The 23783-nt window shown below is 41.9% G+C and overlaps 1 protein-coding gene across 2 annotated transcripts in view; it reads right to left on the minus strand.

The window, feature by feature from the left end:
• Positions 1-466: 466 nt before the first annotated feature.
• The window catches only part of DCX (doublecortin), a 117775-nt gene continuing 94458 nt past the window's right edge, over positions 467-23783 (minus strand). Inside the window, exons 6-7 of one of the 2 annotated variants that reach the window (XM_026014862.2) lie at positions 19437-19531; positions 467-8288 (exon numbers count right to left, since the gene is read on the minus strand). In XM_026014862.2, coding sequence (XP_025870647.1) covers positions 8232-8288; positions 19437-19531 — 152 coding nt within the window. In that variant the 3' untranslated portion in view covers positions 467-8231. The remainder of the gene's footprint in view (positions 8289-19436; positions 19532-23783) is intronic. The other variant, XM_026014861.2, reaches the window with a different exon arrangement.

Raw genomic sequence — 23783 nt, forward strand, 5'->3', positions numbered from 1 at the left:
AAATGAGAATGAGATGAAGAACAGAGCTTGAGAGCCAAAATGATTGCAAAAGCAGCTCTTTGGCCGCCTGGTATTGAATGCCGTGAATCTGCAGCATTCACAGTTCACAACACGTTACACACATGGGGAACTTCTCTAGACTTTGAAGTCCTCTAACCAAAGAAAGCCCTCATGAAATTGTGGAGGGAGGGAGGGGGATATTAACAGGCACGGGAGATGAAAAGGGTCTGCTCCAGCTGGTTTTACATGGGCCTCATCAAACCTGCCAGTCCAAGTAGGAACAGCAAACCAAAAAGGAGAGTGCCTTCTTGGAACACCACTTTAGAATCATAGTCTGAGAGCAGGTCTAGGCATTGCCTGGGAAACCAACAGCAATGCATATACATGCATGTCCTTGTCTTTTCTGGCTGTAACTCTTTTGAGGGGGCAGCTAAAAAGTCCCTAAATTATCTGCCGTCTTTCTCCATTTTTCTTTTTTTTCTTAATAAGTATTGCTTGTTGGTCACGCAGAGCCTTCTGAGGTCTCCAAATACCTCAAAACTGCTGCAGGGATAAAGGAACATCATTGTCCACTGTCTTTCAATTATATGCAATTCCGAGAGCTATTCAACTCTGCCATGTAAGCAAATGGTCAAAAACATTCCCAAGCTGCCACTGATTTTTTTACGCAAAGGGAAGTTGAGTCTTTGATCATAATGTCACCCCTTGAGAAATGGTTGCTAGCTGCTGAGAGACTGAGAAATTGCCTTTCCCCCCTTTTTGGTCTGTTTGTTCTTTGTTGACTTTACTTGGCAAAAAGCATCAGGCCCCCAAATCAGTTATTTACAACTGTAAGACACCTGGGAGCAGAGGGAAGGGGAGGGAAGGGGAACCACAGGGAAGAATATATTCTTTGCAGAGGTTAAAATGAGTTATTTAAGAAATGTGATGTACAATACCATGCATTTACTCTCCAAAGCTAGTCACTAGCAAGCTAACGCCTCTAATACTACAACCACCAATTACAGCTGTTTTGCTACACTTACTGAGTTCTAACTACGGCTATAGGGCAGAAAGGGTGGGCTGTTTCCATTTTAAACTTTCTCCCTTTGAAAATGGCCATAAAAGCGTTTTCTGTACAAGTTTAATGGCACAAAAAGGTGACCCAAAACTTTTTTTAAAGAACTTACCACACATGAGCAATGCAAACTTCAATCAAAACATGCATTAGTTGTGTACAAGTCATAAGGGATCATTGGCTTCAAGCTGCAATATATTGCAGGACCATACATGGGAGACGTTTTGGTATAACTTCTTACTTGCTTGAATCCCTTTAAGAGAACCTATAAGGAAAAGCCATTGGAAAGGGCATTCCATATGGCATTGCCAAGCAGTGACATCCCCAAGGGCTGTGCACCATGTTGAATAAATTAGCACCTACAAGCTGACTTCTTGAGGCCCATTAATTACTCTTAATGTGGACTGCCTGTACAGAGATAGGAACAGTTGGAGTCCAGAGTAAATGTTTAGGTGAATTTAGTAACATAAGGACAAATACATTTTAGTTAAGTGAGTATTTCTTTCTATAGTAGGGGTTTGTTAATTATCCTTTCCATTTAAATCAACCCCAATTGCCTATCAGTTCAGCTAAAGCAGTTCAACAGGTGGCAAACCCCAAACGTAAGATTGTTACAGACAGCTTAATGTGTCAGTGGGTAAAACTTGAAACGAGTTGCTCCCCCACCCCCACACCTAACGCCCCTGCCCGGCCAAACCAAATGACAGCAGAAATAACCTGTGGTCTCTCATTATATTATATTGCAGCCTTTTAAAATATGAGAAAATCAAACAAAATCTGTTAATAGTATTTAGCTGATAGGAATCCATGGGTGGATTTTTCTGTTCAGCTGATTATTTCTCTGAGCACACTTCACTGCTCCACAAAATGGCAGACTAAAAAGGAACCACAGAGTCTTCTGTACAGTGCTTGGAAGGCAAAGACCTAACAACAGATGGGCTGTAAGGAAACTGCTTGTGAAGATCTGCTTTGGGGAATCGCAACTGAAAATGGAGAAGAAGAGTCAGGATCAGATTGATTCCAACCTCCATACTTCTGACTGGACTATGGGATCAACACTGGTTAAGTCCAGAAATAACTTCACATCACAAGGCAAAATCCCAGGGCTAAGAAGAGGGATATGCCCAAAACCTAGACATGGAGGAAGAAAGGAATAGAATGGGAGACATCAAAGAAGCAAGAGAATTGCAGAGGATGCGGGATGGGCATTTGTACTCTGGAAAGAGAGAGTGATAGTGGAGTATAAAATTGAGAGCAAATCTAGTGTGCTAGAGAGAGAAAGAAAAGACAAAGAGATACACTGGGGAGGTAGAGAGTGGCAAAAAGACATTGATTCCTCAGGTTATTCACCCAGAAATGAGAAGTTCCCACACCTCCACGTTTGTGCCTTCATTCACAAGGAGTTTGTTCTAACTTCTGTTGTGCCTTCCAACCTCTCCCAACTAGCCTGTCCTAATCAGGAGCAGGAAGATGCCTTAATTTCCCAAGGGAATTCTGTACTTCCCCAGACCCCAGCTCCAGGCATCTAAAGTAAGATAAGATTGCATCTGATTCTGGAAGATGCCGGAGCCTATGAAATTGAGGGATACAAATGTAGGCAGTCACAAGTGGATTCGAGAGTCTTGTCGTTTCATAGCCACTGTCACACCACATAGGCCAAAGTGGGACGTCTGCATAGATCCTTAATAAGAAACCAGTAGGAAGTAATGTTGACACTAAGAAGTTGAATGTCAAGGCCACATTATACCTTTGGGGATGCTGAATAAGCTCTGGGGACCAGGGTGGAGAAGACAGAGGAGACAGTCTCCTTTTCCCGAAAAGATAGGAGGGGCAAAGTCCCTTCAACTAGGCATACTGAAAGGCAAGCCGATGGACAGTTAGCCTTCTAATCTCTGAAAAGAAACAGTGGAAGGGGCTTAAGAGGAACTGCTAACAGACCCAGCTCATAGTAGGTTGACCACTGGAGTCAGCACTCTGTGGGTTTAGAAATGCATTTTCCTCCCTACCCCGTGTCTTGGCTGCTGTGTGACAAAAACCTCCAGCCTTTTTTTATGTAAACTACTAGGGAAGTGAGGAGTGCTAACCGGAGGAAGAATAAAATTGAGAATTCACTTTTAAGAAATGGATGGTCTGCATCGTCTTGGTCCATAATTACAGCCTTTAGGGCAATCCACTGAATATTACCAGCACTAGTCTGGGTCCGGGCCACCAAGAGCCAGAGAACCTGTTGGAGATGCCTCTTCTACCAAAAGGTATGCATGGGGAATCAATGAATTATCCTTGCTCAAGGTGGTCATACTTACAAGGAAGAGGAAACCCTGTATGGATTCACAGAACAGTGGACAACGCTACATAAAGAGGTCCCCTTCCAGGGGCAGTGGCAGAAGTGTGACAACTCCATTGCTACACAGGAGGTCTCAGATCACTTCTGGCACATCAATGTCTGGAATTTCATTCTCTCTCGATTCCACGTCCCAAAACATAGGACTCTTAATGCCCCCTCATCTCAGGTGAGCTTCAAAATACTGACAGTTTACTGATGAAACCAGCCTAGACCTAAGAGCCAAATCCCTTAATGCAATGCATGACTGAGGCCTGGCCTTGGAGAATCAAGCGGCCCTTTGTGGCCACATACAGGTTCCAATGGCTGTCTTCAAAAAAATGAATCTCTGGGCAGCCCGGTGGCTCAGTCCAGGGTGTGATCCTGGAAACCCAGGATCGAATCCCACATTGGGCTCCTTGTAAGGAGCCTGCTTCTCCCTCTGCCTCTTCTCTCTCTCTCTCTCTCTCTCTCTCTCTCTCATGAATAAATAAATAAATATTTTCTGAAAATGAATTTCTAATGCCTTTTAGTCCCCAGAGCAAGTTGGGTAGCAAAGGAGGTCGTTCAAACCCCATGGTCCCAAGGCATCTGTCTGGAGATGTCTCTTGGCATAGATGTTTCAGAGGTAGGCTGATCCTGGAAAACAGTCCCATCAGTGTGCCAGAGCCCACTTGGGGCACATGGGCATGCTTATTCCCTTGTCTGAGGGACATGTGTTTTTAAAAAAGAAAAGCTATTTAGAACCAAATCTGAGGGGGATCGAGGACATGTCCTTCCAGAGTATTGAAGGGACCAGGGAAGTAGACACAGTTTTGTCCAAAGCAAGCACTATGGATTGCTGCCCTATGACTTGGGCTGGGTGATTCAAAGAAGGATCTAGGGGCTCAGACCCCTTGTCTTTCCCTTATTCTTAGAACTATACATCCACTTTAAGGTTCCTTGGTTACTTCCAATTGGGGAGGCGAAGCAGGAAGAAGAGAGAATTTCCTGAGAAGTGGAGTAAGCCCAGAAGGAAGTCTCTTGGACCTGAACTAATGAACACCACCCCTTAGTTCCCAGAAGGAGCCATGGTATGAGGAAAAACCACGTGTTCAGACCCTGTTGCCCTGGTTTCTGCCATGGAAGGCCACAGGACCAAGCAGTTTATACAAGAAGACGAGTATGGGGTGTAGAGCACATAGCTTGCTATTTTAGTGCAAACATAAGGAACCAATGTTTAACATCAGCCAGGGTGCATTTTAGTTACAAAGCCCCTTGCTTATACCTGGAAATTGTCCCCATTGGGGCAGGATGGCTATGGGAACATTGTAGTTGAGAACCACCACAGTGAGACCGTTATTTTCTCTAGCTGGGCTCTCTCCCATATTTTAAAAGAAATTATGGCCAGTGAATGGCAGTCACAGTCATTTAAAAAATACTGCAAAGCCATCTCAAAAAATCAGGACAAACAAAGCTATGTTCTGCTCTTCCTTCCTTTCCCTGATCTAAGAACAAGAAACATTTCTCTCAGCCTACAAAGACCCAACCAGTAGGAGATGAAATGAGCTGACAGGGAAAGTCAGTCTTCCCCCATCTACACTGGACAGGACTGGAGCTCAGAGGGCTGTCTTGAGGGCTCCTCCAGGTGGGGCAGTGATCCCCTGTGTTGAGTTGACAAGGTCAGAGACCTCATTGTTCCTGTGGGTTCTCAATGCCTCCTTCTCTTTGGGGACATCTGCAGTCCATGTAGATGGGAACCATGTGAACACAGGGAGAAAGGGCCGTATTAGGTTGCTGGGTAGATTTCCCACTGACCTCAGGGCAGCACCATATGGCTCCAAGATGCAACATGACCCTGGGAAAGAATTCTCAGGAGCCTAGTGGAAGGCAATACAGTTCAGTGGGAAAAGGCCCTGGAAAAAGAGCCAGGAGATGTGGGTTCTAATCCCAGCCCTGCCCCTAGCCAGCTGTGTGACCTTGGGGAAATTACTTTACCTCTGCATCTCTATTCCTGGCATAAAAATGAGGAATTTGGAGTAGATGATGTGATCCTAAGGTTCCTTCCAGCTAGAAAACTCTATGATTCAATCTAGGCTAATACTAAAGTCCTTAAGGACACAAAGCAGTCATGCTAATGGCTATCCTTTCCAAAACAGTGAAGAGAAAAGGAAATTTTCTCTCAATTTATCCCTAGTTAACACTACTTATGAAGTTGTTCAGCCCAGCCCCCATATATACATTTTGCCCTTCTTTGTCCCTATTTCTATTTCTGTAAGGGAGAAAAATCAGGAGGTAGGAACAAGCAACAGATAGACTGTGTGTGTGTGTGTGTGTGTGTGTGTGTGTGCGCACGCATGTGCGTGCGTAGCTCATGCACACGTAAAAGAGGGAGGGAGGATGTGGGGAGCGGTGGCAGATGCTCGCTGAATGACTTGATATTTGCTGAGTGTGCAGAAGGTAACACAATGGGACTTTAGTGGTAATACTGGATTGAGCAAAATCCGGAATGAATGACAGGGGTGAAGGCGCTCAGTGACAATTTTTTTCTTTTGCCTTGAAAATGGGCCAATTTAACATGTAATCATTAAACGCTTGAATTTGGAACAAGACCAAGCCCCCTGAAGTGGCAGTACAGAAACATTCTCCTATAATTGATTCAAAGAAAGATGGAAGATCTGCTTTTATTACTGAAGACTGTTGGGTCAAAGGCCACTCTAAAGAAAATATGTCCATTTCGTACATACGCCACCAGTGAGGAAATGCTCATGAAGATAGCATAGGGCCTGGACAGGAGGAAATCCAAATTCCTCCTCTGGTCTTGCTCTTTACCAGCATATTGGTTAGTTGCCTCAGCCTCCGTTTCACCTTAAATTGAAGGAACCAGGCTAAGTGAGATCTGGAGAAAGTAGAATCTTTGAGAGGTCTGTCCTGAAGATTAAAAATAGACCTGTCTACACTGGTTTCAAACTCGCCTACAAATAAAGGAGCAGAGCAAAGGGAGATTCTCATGATTTGGGGTTCTTTGATGACCAACTTAACCATGAATTGGTAGTACCATCATCAGGACTTTTCTTGAAGCATAATTCTTATAGCTAAGGTATCTGAGGCTTGTCTAGGGACATCTGAGCTACCCCTTCCGCCACCGAGTCCCCTTCTACATATGCACATCAGCAATGCTCCCAGGTTGCCACGGATCCATGTAGGGGTATTCTGGAGCATATCCTAATCATGAAGCAACTGCAAGTACACACACACATACACACACCCCAAGCTCGTTCCAGTTCAAGTGGAGAAACAACCGCGAGTCACTCAGCAGCCAAACAGCAGCTTGGCTTTGAATGCTGCACCTCACAAACTATCCGAAGGATTACAAAGAAATAAGGAAATCTTCATATCTGCTAAAAGCAAACACAGAACTGGCATGCATGGCTTTCCCTTAAATTTAGTTGTCTTTGCCATTATGGGCTATGATTACAGACAAAAAGCAGTGTTATGAACCGGTGCCTCAAAGACTGAGAACTATTTCGAATGATCAGTCCTTAGCAAAGAGAAATCCTTTCTAGTGTTAAAGACAATCGAAAGGTTTCCGTGTCTTCAGTATGAAATATCAGAATTGTAGATAAAAAAGAGTTGTTGCTTAAAATATGCCATAACATTTCCTTTAAAATATAATTAGAATGTCTGGTCCACATTGAAATTATTAATGTAAGCAGAACTGTTAAAAAGTTATCAAAAGACTGATTCTATTGAATTGGCCTCTGCTATTCATTTTGTTTCCTCCTGGAGGTTTCTGTTTGGCAGTGACAGCATGATTTCTAAACTACGTTATTCTTTTGCATTTTTTTTTTTTGGTAAATTTTCTGCATGTGTTTTTTAGACAAAAGAAAAATCACCAGTTTATAAAAAAGGAGCCTGAAGTACAGACATGAAGTTTTATAAAAAGGGTATTGGTTTCTTGCTATAAAAAGCGACTGAAAGGTATCAGACCTGAAAACAAATTCTCACAGTGTTTTCAGTGTTGGCTGTTTACAAGGCATTCAATAGAACAGAGATAGATGGATACCATACAGTTTGTGTAATAACTCGCTATGTTAGACAGCCTCCTAGAGGAATTGGGTATAGGAAGTCCCTCACCGCCAACTCTTAATTGCTTATTGATTGCAAATTGCCCCACTTGGAGAGATTGACAAGAAATTCACTGAGCTTTAGAAACTCTACTGAAATGTCTACAGTGTTTCTCAATTCTGCCTAGCCCTGCACCGGGCTCCTAAGCATCTGATGTCAGAATTACGAGTTGCTGGTGTTTCTCCCCCTTGACAGCCAGAACTGGTGCTAGACGATAAACTGGGGGCTTGATTGGGAGTGAAGAGCGAGGCGTGGGAGCTGCCTTGTCGCCCTCCCAAGATCCTCCAGCATTCTTGAGATCCGGGAGACAAGGGGCACTTGTGTTTGTCACTCTTGGATTTGCCAATGAGTTTCTTTCCCACAAACGCATTTTAAGTGCTATGTATGTAAACAACCCTCTACAGAAGGAAGACTGTCGTGTATGAGCAAAGTGAAACGGGAGAAACAATGCAGGCGTCTAAGTTTTCAATAGAAAGGTCACAGACTAGCATATTTTACATCCCCAGAAAGTTACCCCGAAGGATGGTTATCAATCTATCTCTTATAGTTGGTAACTGTGGATCAGTGGCCCAGAGGAGAAATCACAGGAACATAAACCCAACATATTACAGTGTGTTTTAAAAAATAACAAGAACAAATAAAAACTTGAAAGCACCAATAGCCCTGTTGGACACTTGAGTATAGAAGTACCCTATTGTAACTGTAAGCTTGGATTTGTACTCTGGACTCTGAACATTCTCTTCTCCTTCACATGGAATCACCAAGTGAGTCCGAATCATCCAAGGACAGAGGCAGGTACAGATCCTGTAAGAAGATAAGAGATAAAGTTAACTCCTTTTCTTGCCATCTTGGGCTCTGAAATGGGCAAAATAGGATGACTTTTTTTTTCTAATTAGTATTTTCTCTAATTTCTATTCTGAACTAATTACAGTTTCAGAGGAAGCTGAAGTATAGGGAGGTACACTTCTACTGATGTACCCTTCACTCAGTTTCCCCCAATGGTAACATCTTGCCATTTCCATTTGCTCATGTGTGTGCATATGCTTACATGTGTATATGTTGTCCTATGCAATTTTACCACATGTGCATATTTGTGTGACCCTCACCACAGATGAGGTACAGACCTGTACTGTCGCCAAAGAGCTCCCTCATGCTACCCCAATTTAGGGCTACAGCCCCCCGTCTCCCACCTCTAAACACCCTATGGCAACCAATAATCTGTTTCCCATCTCTACAATTGTGTCATTCTAAGAATGGTATACAAATGGAATTATACAGTATGTAACCTTTTGGGACTGGCCTTCCCCATTTGGCATATAATTCCCTGGGGATTCATACAAGTTGTTGCACATGTCAGCAGGTTTACTCCTGTATATCGCTGAGCAGCATTCCATAGTGCAGTTATACCACAGTTTGGTTAACTATTCACCCTCAAAGGGCATTGCGGGCTATTACAAATTAAGCTTGCTATAAACATTCTTCTACAGGTTTTTGTGTGAACGTAAGTTTACATTTCTCTGGGATACATGCTCAGGAGTACTACTGCTGAGTTGTATGACATTACATGTTTAATTTGTAGACTGCAGTATTGTTTTCCAGAGTGAGTGTACTATTTACATACATTCTCACCAGAAAAGTATTAGTGATCCAGTTTATCCACATCCTCACCAGTATTTGGCGATTTTGCTACTTTTTTATTTTAGTTATTCTTAATGAGTTTGTAGTGATATCTAATTATGGTTTTAATTTGCATTTTCCTGATGGCTGCTGGTGTTAAACATATTTTCATGTCCATAGATGACATCTGTAATTCCTCCTCAGTAAAACGTTTCCTTAGGTCTTTTTTTTTTTTTTTGAGACAGAGTGCAAGAGGAGGGGGTGGCAGAGGGAGAAGGAGAGAATCTCAAGCAGAGTAGACTCCACACTGAACAGAGCCCAACATGGGCTCAATCTCATCACCCTGCAATCATGACCTGAGCCAAAATCAAGAGTCAGACACATAACCAACTGAGCTACCCAGGCACCCCTCTTCAGGGCTTTTGTTCATTTACTAACTGGTTTTTTTCTTTCTTATCAAGTTTTAACAGTTGTTTGTATACCTTTAGTTAAATATGTGCCCTGCAAATATTTTCTCCCACTCTGTAGCATGTCTTTCCATACCTTTTGCATGGTCTTTGACAAAGCAAAAGTTTTTAATTTTGATGAGGTCCAGTTTCTTATTCTTTTTATTTTATGGATGGTACTTTTATTGTCAAACTTAAGAATGCTTTGCCTAGCCAAAGATCACAAGATATTCTCCTTTGTTTCCTTTTTCTCTGTTTTACATTTATACCTATAGTCCATTTTTAAAAGTTAATTTCTACATAAGATATGAGGTTTAGGTTAGCAGTCATTTTCTGGCCTTTGGATATTCAATTGCTCCCGCGCCACTTATTGAAAAGACTTTCTTTCCTCCACTGATTGAATCTGTGCCTTTGTCAAAAATCAGTTGTGAATATAAATGTCAATTCATTTCATGGTCCCAGAAAACTGCCAGGTCCTGAACAAATGCCTAACCCTGAAAATGTACCTCATTTGCCTACTTGCAACTTATTTCCTGATGCTCTTCCATTGTGCACCAGGAATTAGGATCCATGGCTTCAATGCTGTCCAAGGCTTATATGTCTTGAGGAGATTGGGAGGTGATATGGCATTGGTTTTTCCCACTGTCCCCAGAACTGTATTTGGAGGTACTTCTGATTCCTCTTGGACTTACTTCACCCATAATCTAAATCAGTGATTTTCAAATCTCTGTCTCTCAATCTCTCTCTCTCTCTTCTCCTTCTAAATCCTCTATTCAAATGAAATTTTGTTTGGAAGCCCAATACATTAAATAAATAAATAAAAGTGTAGCTCTTGTGGTTGAATCAGACATGGCGAAGGCAGAATTTCACCCATCGCCAAATGAAGCAGTTTGAAAACCACTGCTATCATTCACATTATCAGCAAGATACTAAAGGGAACTGAAAAACTTAGGTCAACTGTGTATATTTAAGAGATTCTCCTTGGTATAATAGAAACAAAGAACATAGGTAGAGACTTGTCCAAAAAATTGGAGCCTATAGCTTCTCTGTGAGTTAGACGGAAAAGTAAAGATGAGGAAGAAGGACAAGAAAAAGGAGGAGAGGGACTTGCTTATCTAAATATTAAGAATGCTTTTTGCTGTGGGGCACCTAGCTGGCTCAATCAGTAAAGCATGTGAGTCTCGATCTTGGGGTTGTAAGTTTGAGCCCCATATTAGGGGAAGAGATTACTTAAAAATAAAATCTTTAAAGAAAAAAAGAACACTTTTTGCTGACAAGGAAGGGGTAAGAAAATGTTTAGGCAGCTTCAATGGAAAGAGGAGCTAAGAATATTCAGAAAGCTGAGCTTTTAGTCCTGAATAATCTATACTGTGACACTGAAAAAGTCTTTGAATCTTGGTGTCTTCATCCCGAAAATTTAGTATTGGAAAGGACAATATGTAAGGTCCCCTCCACCTCTCAGTCTGTTATTTTGGACCCTCAAGGGACTACTTAATCATTAAAAAACACAAGAAAGGCAACTATAGCAAATAGACTCACTTCTTACCAACCCACCATCCCTTCACGGTAGGGGCTGACAAACTTTTTTTGTAAAGGGCTAGATAGTAAATATTTTGGGCTCTCTTTGCTGGTTACATATGGTTTCTTCCATGTAGTCTTGTTTGTTTGGGTTTTGTTTCTTTTACACCTCTTTAAAGATATAAGAAACATTTTTTTTTACACATCGGGGGACTACCCCGAAACAACCAGGCCATAGGCAGTATTTGACACCCTTGTTCTACACTACCAAACACCCATCTCTTATAAAACTGATTACACAGGTAAGAAGTGCAAGGCTGAGGAAACAACAGGAGTTCAATAAAAACTTGTAAAATTGAATTGGTACACAATTGGGTCACATCTCTGAAGGGATTTTAGTTATCTTATACTTGAATAAAGTGAAAATCGAACATAGTCAAAAGTATCTTTGAGCTCTAGACTTCCATAATGGCAAAGAAAGACTCTGAAAATCTGCTCCTGCAGTGACACTGGAAAAATGGTCAAAATCAACTTTTTCAGAACTCTGGAAATCAACCAAAAGCTTTCAGCAATCCAAAACGAGTTTATTCAAGAAAAATGGCTGAATTTTAGTAAGAATATCAAAATTTGTAGTGCATTAGCTTGTTCTATTTACTTTTCCTCTCCCCAACTACAGTGTACCTTTGAAAACCAACAGCCTCCCAATTACAGTATCTGAAAAACAGCAACTTAGCAGTGACCAGAGGGTGCAGAATGAGTTGGAAGCTCCCCAAAATGCCCCCATTCCCAGAGAATTGTCACTATTTGACCTGTTTAGTAGCTCCTTGGAAACTCCCACTCATGGGACTCTTTATTTGACCTGACGCAGAGCACACTCGCTGTGAACTGCCTTTTCAGGGAGCTTAATCAGCTGCAATTGTTTAAAATCACAGCTGCCTAACACAGAGGAAACTGTTGGGGTAAGTGAAGCTGCTCAAAACCTTAAAAGGGAAAAGCTACAGAATTAATGTCCATAGGAGACTTTGAAAAGCTCTAACATATTCACATATTCCCAGGAATCTCTATGACATGGTACATGATCAGGACTGGGTGTATTCTGAGAAGAGACCGAAGAAGAAGGTCCTAGTCTTTCACCTCTGGTTGGCCTTGGGGCCCTCCTCAAGCAGCAAATGAAGGCTGAGGCAAAGTTATAAACTGCCTGACAGAGCACTGAAACCATCCCCAACACACACACACACACACACACACACACACACACACACACACGCATGCACGCATGCATTGTTTCAGCCAAGGCAGGGAACCTTATTAGATCAAAGCATTTAAGAAAATCTAGGAAAATTATCCTTCAAGAATGAAGGAGAAAACAAGACATTCTCAGATAAACAAAGACAGAGAGTTCATCGCTAGCAGACATCTCCTCCAAGAAATACTAAAGTGAAGCTTTTGAGGCGGGGGTGGAGGGACTGAAAGGACAATAGACGGTAGTTAAAATCCATATAAAAAAGAAAGAACACTTGGTATATGTAAATATATAGGTAAATACAAAAGACAGTACAAATTTATTTTTGTGACTCTTTCTTCTATTAACCAGTTCAAAAGACAACTGCATGGAATAGTGATTGTATAAGTGTGCTGATGGACTAATTACATTATAAAGATGTAATTTGTATGTCAATAAGAGCCCAGAAGGAGGGGGAGGGACAAAACTGTACTATAGTAAATTTTTTAGTGTTCAATTGAAATTAAGTTGATATTATTCCAGAATAGATTGCATTAAGATGTTAATTGTACTCTCCAGGGCAGCCACTAAGAAAATAACTCAAAATAAAATTAGTAAAACTACAACAAGGAGATTCAAATGGCACTTCAGAAAAATATCTAACGCAAAAAAGAACAGACATTGAGGAATAAGGGAACAAAAAAGACATAAGACATATAGAAAAGAACGAAATGGCAGATGTAATCTCCACCCTAGCAGTAATTACATTAAACATAAATAGATTAAGCACTCAAATGAAAAGGCAGAGATTGGCAGAATGGATTTTACAAAAAACAACATGATCCAGCTCTCTGCTGCCTGAAAGAGACACAATTTAAAGACACAAATTGATTGAAAGCAAAAGGATGGACAAAAAACTTACCATGCAGTAAGTAATCAAAAAGAGCTGGAGAGGCTATACTAATAACAGAAAAAAATAGACTTTGAGACAAAAAATTCTTGATAGAGACAAATAAGGATGTTTTCTAATGATAAAAGGGATAAATACACCTGAGAACATAAACATACATGTGCCTTAACAAAAGAGCACCAAACTACATAAAGCAGAAAATTACTTAATTGGAGGAAGAAATAAACAACTCATCTAGAATAGTTGAAGACTTCAGTATTCCACCTTCAATAATGTACAGAATAACAGGCAGAAGACCAATGAGGAAAGACAAGACTTAAATGACACTACTAACAATTGCACATCTATACAATACTCCACTCAACCATAGCAGAACACACATTCTTCTCAAGATCCCATGGAACATCCTGCAGAATAGACAATATGCTAGGTCACAAAACAAATCTCAATAAATGTAAAAGGGTTGAAATCATACACAGTATGTTCTTTGCAGTGGAATTAAATTAGAAAGCAATGACAGAAAGGTATCTGGGAAATTTACAAATATGTGGAAATTAAACAACATACTGCTAAATAGCCAATGGGTCAAAGGGGAAATCACAAGGGAAATTAGAAAAGACTTTTATCTTTTCTAAGACAGAAAATGAAATAACAATACACCAAAAGTTATGAGAAGCAGCTAAAGCAGTGCTCAGAGGGAAATTTATAGGAGATGTTCAGAATATGAACTCATGAAACAGAGAGTAGATCAGTGGTTGCCAGAGGTTGGGTGGAGGGAGAAGAGACTGTGAATACTTTTGAGGGTGATGAATATATTCTTGTACAACTTCATGATTATACTAAAAACTACCAAAGCATATACTTTTAAAAGGTGAATTTTACAGTATGTGAATTACATCTCAATAAGCTGTTATTTTAAAAAAATGGTACCTTTGAAAATCCCTTAGGCTGACAACTGAATACTGATTTTATGATTCCTGAGCATGGAGCCCTATACAGCAAAATGCATGCATCGACATTTAATGCATAGAGTGATATTTAGCATGTAATGATGTATACAAAAGTAAAAAGACAGTTTTGTGGTAGTTTTGTTCCATGACTTTCCTGTGACTCTCGATGAATTCCATTAGTCTAAATTACACACGATAGAAGTCCACTACAGAGAAAGAGCTCAGGATTAAGAGTCAGGAGACCTAGGTTCTAGCCCTATCTTGGCTATTTCATTTCCCCTTACAAGGGCCTTTGATGCTCTGTCTGAACATTGAGGGAGACGTGGAGTACAAGATCTTCCAGGTTCCTTCTTGTTCTAAAATTCTCTAAGTCAGATCACTGCATTTTGTGTTTTATTAGTTACACCAAAGCAAAGGAAACAAGACTGACATTGCCAAGTTCCTAACCACCCTGCACATTTCTGGGGCAACACAGAAGGGCCTTTTCATTATGGAGGCCACTTTGAGTCCTAACACACTGAACCACAGGGCTTCAGCATTCACCCTTGCTCTCAATTACTCCTGTAACAGACCCTTCAGTGTAGTTGGTTGGCTGGTGGAAATAATCATAAAAGATTATTTCAGACGTATATTTCAGAGGAAGGGGGTGCAGGCCTAGGGGTAGAATCGCGAGGAGGCTGCACTTGTAGTCATTATGACTTGGGATGGGTGAGGTGAGAGGCAGGCTATGGAGAGAACCCATAGGACTAGGCTTAGTAATGAATTTCTGTACTTATGTCCTCCATCCACTTACATCGTATTCAAAAGATATTTTCTTGTGTGGGTAGAACAATGTTCAGGAGAAGGAATTATCTCAACTCTGTGTTTTTGTTGATCGATATGTAGAAATACAGAAACACACATATTGCTTAACAATACAAATAATTTGCACCTGAAATTCATTTGCTTAGTCCCTTGGAGCCCTACAGAACAAAATGTTTGTAACAAATACAGCTGTGCTGGCGATACTATTGCGTTAGAGAAAACAAAATCTTGGTCTCTGGTCCAAGGAGCTTATAGTCCAAAGGAAGTCAGAGAGGAGTTTTGAGAAACCTGGCTTCTAGTTTGGGTTTGCTTTTTCCCAAATGTGCCCTGCACTTTTCTGATGGCGTGGCTTTATTCTTGCTGACTTTTTTTTGTTTTTTAATGCTGGAATGCCCATTCTCTTCACCAGCCATCAAAAGCCTACCCAGGCTTCAAGGCCCCACTTAAATGTCACCTAGTCTGCAAAACTTTCCCCATCTCCCACCCTCACCCCATTAGTAATAGGCCTTTCCCACCCCTCTTTGTGCTCTTAGAGTCCTTTTGTCCGCTCTTGATCACACTACCAAAATCCACTTAGAGTGGTGTCTATGATTTAAGGGTCAGTACCCGACTTTACTCATCAAACTATCTCTCCAAGCACTTAAAGGACCACAGAAAAGGGGTCTGAAAACATAGAAGAAAATGTGTATTTAAATTATGTTGAGGGATCCCTGGGTGGCGCAGCGGTTTGGCGCCTGCCTTTGGCCCAGGGCGCGATCCTGGAGACCCGGGATCGAATCCCACATCGGGCTCCCGGTGCATGGAGCCTGCTTCTCCCTCCGCCTGTGTCTCTGCCTCTCTCTCTCTCTGTGACTATCATAAGTAAATAAAAATTAAAAAAATAAATAAATTATGTTGGTTATATTTTCAAATAATATGTCAAATATACTTCCCTTCGATCTCTAGAAGACTTTACAAGCCAAATGCCTCCAAATTTAAAGGAATGAGTGCAATTACCAACCTGGAAAACATTTTTAAATAAACAGAAGTGTTTTCCTATATTTCTGGGCTTTTTGAACATCTTAAATGTACTATGTTCTCCAAAGTGTTGAATCATACTGGAGTTGTCTTTCACCTTGGCACCCCCTTTTTCTCATTTGGAAAATGGAAACGCTACCTACCTGCCCTATCTCTTTGGCAGTGTTATCACAAGGGTAAATAGGAAAATGACTGTGCAAAAGGATCAAGTAGTATGGAAATGCAAAATGTTGTTCTCATTAACTATCCAAGGACTTACTTTGTGTCCATATTGTTAGCACTCGAGTATGCGGACTTTGGCTAACCCTCTCACAGCTGCATTAAAGAGGATTCTCCATGAGCTGCTTAAGAGGGGAAGCCAAGAGGCTGATTACAGCTTAGGGCCCTGCCACAGCCATCAAGAGTTACCAAAGGGATGCTGGGACTTCAAATTTGTTTCCAATTGCGCAGGAGGAAAGTCATGGCCTCAGACACCTGCTTCCTGTTTCCACCATGACTCACACCTTTCAGGTCCACTTGGATGGAAGTTCAGATGAGAAGTGCTTGGGCCCACTGCCCAAGGACCTTACTGGTGCTATCTAAGGTTCAGGTAGCTATGTAGAAGGAGGAACAAGAAGCTGAGGCCTGAGACCCAGGGGGCCTGAGCCAAGGTCACAAGACACTTTTTAGCTTATTTGGAAAAACCAGTTCACCCTACATCTTGGTAGTGTCAAGCATGAGGCTGTTGCCTCCTGATCAGATGCACTGAGAGAGACATATTACTTCTATGGCAATTCTGCCCCAAATGCATAATATGGATTTAATCACAAGGAAACATCAGACACACTTAAATCAAAGGACATTCTACCAAATAACTGGCCTGTACTCTCCATTTCTACCATACATCATCAAAAAGAAAGACTCAAGTTCTAGTTTAAAGAAGACTATAGGAACGTAACAACTGCAGGTGATGTGTGAATCTGGACAGCAATTGCTGAAGTGTGAGTATGAGCTGTAGCGTATATAACAGTGTTTCACCAGTACAAATTTCCTGATTTTGATCACTCTGCTATTGTTAGGAATGAAAATATCCTTACTGTTAGGAAATACACACAAGCATTCAGAGGTAAAATGGTATGATGTGTGCAACTTAATCTCAAATGTTTAAAAAAATGGTAAAGTGTGTGTGTGTGTGTGTGTGTGTGCATGTGCATGCGTGTGTGTGGGGGGTGTGGAGTGAGAGAACACAAGGAATAAATGGAGCAAAAATATAAACTGGTGAATCTGTGTAAAGAGTGTACAGAACTTTTTTATATTATTCTTGCAACTCTCCTATAAGTTTGAAATGATATAAAAGTAAGAAGTTAAAAAGTTAGTAAGAAGTTCACCAAAACCCAGATTCTTTAAATGTTTGCTCTAGAGAATCATATGATTTGTTACTTCATGTGTGTTTGCCTCACTGTCATAAAAAAGAGTCATTTTAAAAATAAAAGGATGTACTGACAATCCCACAGAGAGGCTCTGGCAGTGCCACCATCTATCGCTTGTTCTAGTCCTTCAATGGTTAAATTAGTTCATAGAATTGAGTCAAAACAAAACAAAACACCCACACAAAAAAGCCCACAAACCCAACCAGGAGAAATGGTTTAACAAAGCCAGCACTCACCTCAACAGGCTTATGGACGATGGGTCCTCAGCCTAAATAAACTGAACAGGTCAAGTGAAAAGCTGAATGACTCAAGTGAGCAGGCCAAATAAATGTCCAAGCTGCCCCATTGCTTTTGATGAAGATGCTGGGGTAGGTCAATCTCCTCAGAAGGATGATAAGGGCAGAAATGCATAGGGCAAAGACAGTAAGAAGCAATGTAGCATAGGAGCTCCTGTTGGAGAGTGGAACGACAGAAGGAGGCTACTCCCCATCTTGGAGCATCCATAATTAATGAGCTTTGCTGCTCAGAAGAGTAACCGAGTGCTGATGGTAAGGGCAGTTTTCATCCATGCTACAACCTCTGCGTAACACTGGCTGCACAGAAAGTTCAGCAGATCTTCATTTGGGGAAACCAAATAGCTGAGCAGGACAATTAGAAGGTTCTGGTCGGGGTCAACACTGGAAACTAAAGGGGTCATTACAGGAACAGAATAGGAAGTACGAATGATGGAACTAGTAATGGTCGATTAACCAAGAAAGTAGAGTCCTAATGTAGAGAAATGAAAATGGATGTCAGGTAGTAGTGTGCTGTTACATTCATAAAAACTAACTTTCCGGTGGTAGGGGGCAGGGGAGGCGGAAGACCACAGCCTTGATTTGTAGTGTGTGCTGATTTCCATGGTGCAAATATTCCCACCACAACGGAGTTCTTGTTACCAATCTGTAATTGCTGAGCATAGAGCTCAGAAGCGATGTACACAATCAACACTTGTGAGCTAGCATGAACTGGCTCCAGCATACTGCTGGCAGTCACTCAGGTGCTAGTTCTATGTCTTCCACCACCTAGCTATGTCACCCTAGTAACTTCACCTTTCTGGGTCTTCATTTCCTCTCCTGCAAATTGTTGACCTCCCAAGATTATCGAGACAATCAAATGAAAGTAATTTATCTCCATCTAAAATCTTTCAGCTCTGACCATCTATGGTCCCGTGATGGAGTTGGCCACATTGGTGGCCTTTTGCCTATTTCCATCTCACACCAGGTCTTGTGAGCAGGGAGAAGACAAAAGAATTCTAGAGGAATCTGCTCCAGAGTGTGGCCATCGAAGCAGAAACCACGTTCACATTGCCTCAGAGGTGAGGTCCAAGGCAGTAACTGCTCCAGATTTTCTTACAGAAGAGATTTCTGGGTGGGCATCTGTTTGGAAAGTGGGGCTAGAGAGTTTACAAACTTGTATTATTTTTGAGGTATATTTATTTGGAATTACTTAGTGGTGTAAATGATTCCCCGGCAAGGTTGATATGGTGTATATGTGCCCTCTCCTCCTACAATGTACCAGAAACTGCCTGGTAGTGATGAATACATAGTGAAACTAGGGTGTGTTCATGTTTTGATGTCCAGCAAATCCAAAGGGAGTCCTCAGTGCTAACTTTCTTTGACTGCTATCTTTGTCACTTCTTCCGACTGGTGCCTGGGGACATAAGCTGTGCTCAATGCCCTCTTTGCTGTCCTGAGTGCTTTCCAGTTCATCCTCTGAGCCATCATTTGGTGACACCAGTAACTCAGGTATTTAGGACCTTTGTTAACCTCTTCCTTTTGGTTAAGTGTAACTGGGAATTGCAGGGGGTTAGGCTGGGGGGACGTTGGTCGAAGGAACAAAATGAAAGTGACTAGAAGCTTGGCACCTGCTGGGATTCCCAGGGCTTCAAGCTCAAGGACCAGATGAAGGGAAATTCTGGCCTTAATGCATTGCTGGAGTAGATGGCAGAGCAAACCTTCACCCAGTCATTTAGAGAAGTCCGAGTGCAAAGGGGTTTAGTAAGGTATAAGAGACATAATACCTTGTGCTTCCGGAGGCTGCCAGGACTGGTGGGCGTGGAGATGGGTGACTGTTTAGACTTGGGGGTAGAGAGCTGGCTGCTGGAGGTCCCGTTTGCTAGCCCGAGGCAAGAGAAAAGGAAGGGGTAAGAATCAACAGCATACAAAGGAACCAGTTATCCTTCCCCTCTGAAGACACTAAGAACATTCAAGCAAGGTACACAGACAACCAAGTGATTTGATGAGCGGAACAAAGGTGAGAAGAAACACATTCCTCAGAAAGGGCCAGAACAGCAATCCTCAGTTAATTAGATCCTGGAGCAGTGCAGGGCCGTAATCCTCCCACCCTTTCCCCTGAGTGCTTCCAATTACAGGGCTCTGGTTCTTTTCAAACCTTTCTCATATTCATTCCCAAGTTTGACCCTAACACCATCTCTGGGAGGTAGTGTGGGAACATATGATTTTGTTTTGATGTTACAAGGCAGAAAAAAAAAAAGTGAGGCAAAAAGAGGTTCTGTGCCTTCCCTTTAGAGTGGAAGGAATCTGGGTGATTGGGACGAGGGGCGCATCCCCTCTGGTGGTAAATGCTGTGGCAGGTACAGGATAGCCCCGTGGCCAATCTCTCCCCGCTCTCTCTTTTCCTGCTCACCACCCCCCCCCCACACACACACACACTTCACTCTCTCTTCCTTGCCTCATCCTGGCTGAAAAGAGCTGAAGGAAAGAAAAAAAAGAAAGGAAACTACCCAGGAAGGAGAATAGAAAAGAAAGTGGAAGAGAAATAGTGTGAGACATAAAGGCTTGTAGAGGGAGAGGGGCAGAGGTGGAAATCAGTAACAAGGGAGCGAAAGAGATCAGGAGTGGAGAAGGGAGATGAGGAAGACAGGGTAAGAGGTCAGAAGAAGAAAAGAAAGCCGAAGTATGAAACCAGGAGAAACGCACAATGACAGAGGAAGGCAGACAGTGGTGGTCAGAGGCAGGGTGCACCCTCATTTCTCTCTAGTCCAACAAAATGCTGAAAAGGAGATGGTTTAGTATGCAATGTCTTGATATTCCATTGTGTTTGTAAATGGTTTTATATTTCTTTTGCTAATGAGCTTTTTAAGGATCCAATCATGTAAAAAAATGTGGTGCATGGAAATGGAACAATTAAACAGCTCTCGAGTGGATTCATGTTTAGACATCTCCTGCTACAGTTAATTTTTTTTAAAAATCCAAGGACCAACACTGCTAATCAGAGATACTCTGAAATGTGGTTTACAAATAAAGAGATCTTTTTAAAAATATCCCAAAGGTACATGGGGCAGAGAGTGAGAGAGGGAGGAAGGAGAGAAACAAGAAGGAAGGGAAAGCTTAAATTGTTGTATCATGAATATTTTCTGAGAATCTAATGTCCTCTCTTCCACCTAGGATAATGTTTCCCTAAGTTTTGGAACCTGTGTTATCAACTATAGAGATGGAAGAGACACCAGTGGGGTGGTTACTGAGTTTATCCAAGTGCAAGCAAGCTAAAATATGGGCACACAGGTATCCACTTATCTGGCTTGAGCTGTGTATTAGTGAATGCATCTCCCACATACTTACTGAGACACCTTTCTCTCTGTCAGGGATTCCTGAAACTCTTTCATTCATTTAGCCAGTAGTTACAGGGAGCTTTCTCTAAACTAGGCCACGTTGGGATTCCAGAGATGAGTAAACTACTTCCTGTGGTGAGCCGGGCAAGAACACAGTGGGCTAAGTACTATGGCAGAGCCATGCATAGGTAATTGTTGGAGCGCAAAGGAGAGGTTTTGAAATCAGGAGACTGAGAGGTACATAGGAGGAGGCAACACCTGAACAAAAAATCTTGAAGGATGACTCTGGAATAATTGGAGACAAATCAATGGAGACAGGAAGTAGATTAATGGTTGCCAGGGGCTGGCCAGGGTTGAAGTGGGTAGCTGGGGAGAAACAAACGTGTGTGATAATAGGGACAGAGTTTATTTTAGGGGGATAAAGATATTCTGGCAATAGTGGTGACCATTGCACAGCTATGTGGCTAAACTAAAATCCATTGAACTGCACATTCTGAAGGAGTACAACCTAATGTGAATTGTAGCTCAAAAAAGCCATTACAAAAAGAAGAATTAGAACTGGTTAGGCAGAGGACAGAAAGGGTATTCTAGACTCTAGGATTGTACCAGTAGGGGCAAGGACACAGAGGTGTAAAGGAATACAGTACGTTTATAAAGTGCAAAGAGCTCAAAATGGCTCAAGCACAGGTGCCAGCAGTGAATTCTAAGAGATGAGATTGGGAATGGCGTAAAGGACAGACTGTAGGGGCCTTTTGTGGGGCCTTTTTATTTATTTTTATTTTTTTTTATTTTATTTATTTTTTTTTTTAATTTTTTTTAATTTATTTTATTTTTTTTTTTTTTGTGGGGCCTTTTTAAAAAAATATTTGAGAGAGAGAAAGACAGAGGATGGGCAGCGGGGAGGAGGCAGAGGGAAAAGCAGACTCCCAGCTGAGCAGGGAGCTCGACATGGGGTTCGATCTCAGGACCCCAGGATCATGACCTGAGTTGAGGGAAGACTCTTAACCAACTGAGCCACCCAGGTGCTCCCTTTTGTGGCGCCTTTTACTTGGGTTTCATTCGTGAAAGAAATCTGAGAGTGATACTATCACTATTGCATTTTAAAACTATTACTCCAATTGCTGGGATAAAACGGGGATGGGGTAGGCTAGAGTGAGGGTAGGAACAAAGAGATTGGTTAGAAGACAACGTGCTAATCCAGGGGCACCTGGATGGCTCGGTTGCTTAAGCATCCTACTCTTGATTTTGGCTCAGGTTGTGATGTCAGGGTCATGAGATCAAGTCCCAAGTTGGGATTCTCTCTCTCCCTCGGCCTCTCCCCTTACTCTGTTTAAATTCTTATTTAAAATAATTTTTTTTAAAAAAGAGGACCATGCACTAGTCCAGGTGAGAGGTGATGATGACTTAAAGCAATGGAGAGGGAGAGAAGGGACAAAACAGAAGAGACCTAGAGGACAGATAAGCTTAGAGTGCTATGTGCATGCACTAGTAAGCCACCCCAAGAAAAGTGTGATCTGTGCCAACCAGCATGGAGACTGTGGGGGCTAGGCTTGGCCACGGCACTGGACACTTCCCCAGGTGAGCTCTGAAATTTTGTTCCACGGGATCAATGCCTCCTTTGGCAACAATGGATTATTTGGTTCCGAGGGATCAAGGCATCCTTTGGAAACAATGGATTGTCATTCCCCAGCATTTGTCAGCCATGCTACACAGCGGTAGTTACTATATTCCCAACTGTCTTTTTCACCTACACTCTTACCTAGCTGAGGATGGGCCCACTGGTCTTGGCAAAATTGAGAAAACTAATCACAAGCATGTCTGCAGGTGAGGCAGTTTCCACCTATTTATTGGACATAGACCTGCACATACAGGTTCTTGTGCAACTCCCAGTGCTTTTCTTAATATCCTCAGAAAGTCTCTCACTCCAAAACTTTAGGGGTAATACATAAACACATATTTTGTGAATACCTCTCTCTCTAGTCTCTGTGTGTTTGTCTATGTTGATTTCTGCCTCTCCCTGGCTAGTCAATCTTAAGCTACCTATAATGAAAGACTATTTGTCATCCACATTCACCAAGCATTTTGAAAATTCTTTTTTTTATTTTTAAAATATTTTATTTATCCATTCATGAGAGAGAGAGAGAGAGAGAGAGAGAGAGAGAGAGGCATAGAGACACAGGCAGAGGGAGAAGCAGGCTCCATGCAGGGAGCCCGATGTGGGACTCCATCCCGAGTCTCCAGGATCACGCCCTGGGCTGAAGGCAGCGCTAAACTGCTGAGCCACCCAGGCTGCCCCGAAAATTTATTTTTTAATACCTTAACTGCCACCCACTGCATTTTTGGGAAATGCAAACACTTCCCCAGACTTCCTGATGGAATAAAACCCAAAGGTGGACATAGAGAGACATGAGAGAACATAACATGCACAAGCAGATGCCAAGTTCTCTCAAGCTGAAGGAGCCCCTACGTTTATAGACTAGATAAAAATACATTCACATGTGCATTTCTTCTATGGATTCTGTGGGAAAAACTACCTGCCAGGGTGCCATTTGATATAGACTCTGAAGCTAATTCCTATAAATGTCAAGTAAGAGAAGAAGCAGGAAAAAAAATGCTAATAGGGTCTGATGAACCATGCACAGTCTCACATTGGCCCATCCACATGAACAGCCATGATAGTTCATTGTGAGAGCGGCCGGAAGTAAGACCATTTGTGACATCCCTCATTATCCTTTATTTTTCTTTACAAAATGTCCTCAGCTCGTCTCTGAACTTCTAGTTCACAGCGGCTATTTG

This window comes from Vulpes vulpes, chromosome X, assembly GCF_048418805.1.
Source record: "Vulpes vulpes isolate BD-2025 chromosome X, VulVul3, whole genome shotgun sequence".
Classification (NCBI taxonomy): domain Eukaryota; kingdom Metazoa; phylum Chordata; class Mammalia; order Carnivora; family Canidae; genus Vulpes; species Vulpes vulpes.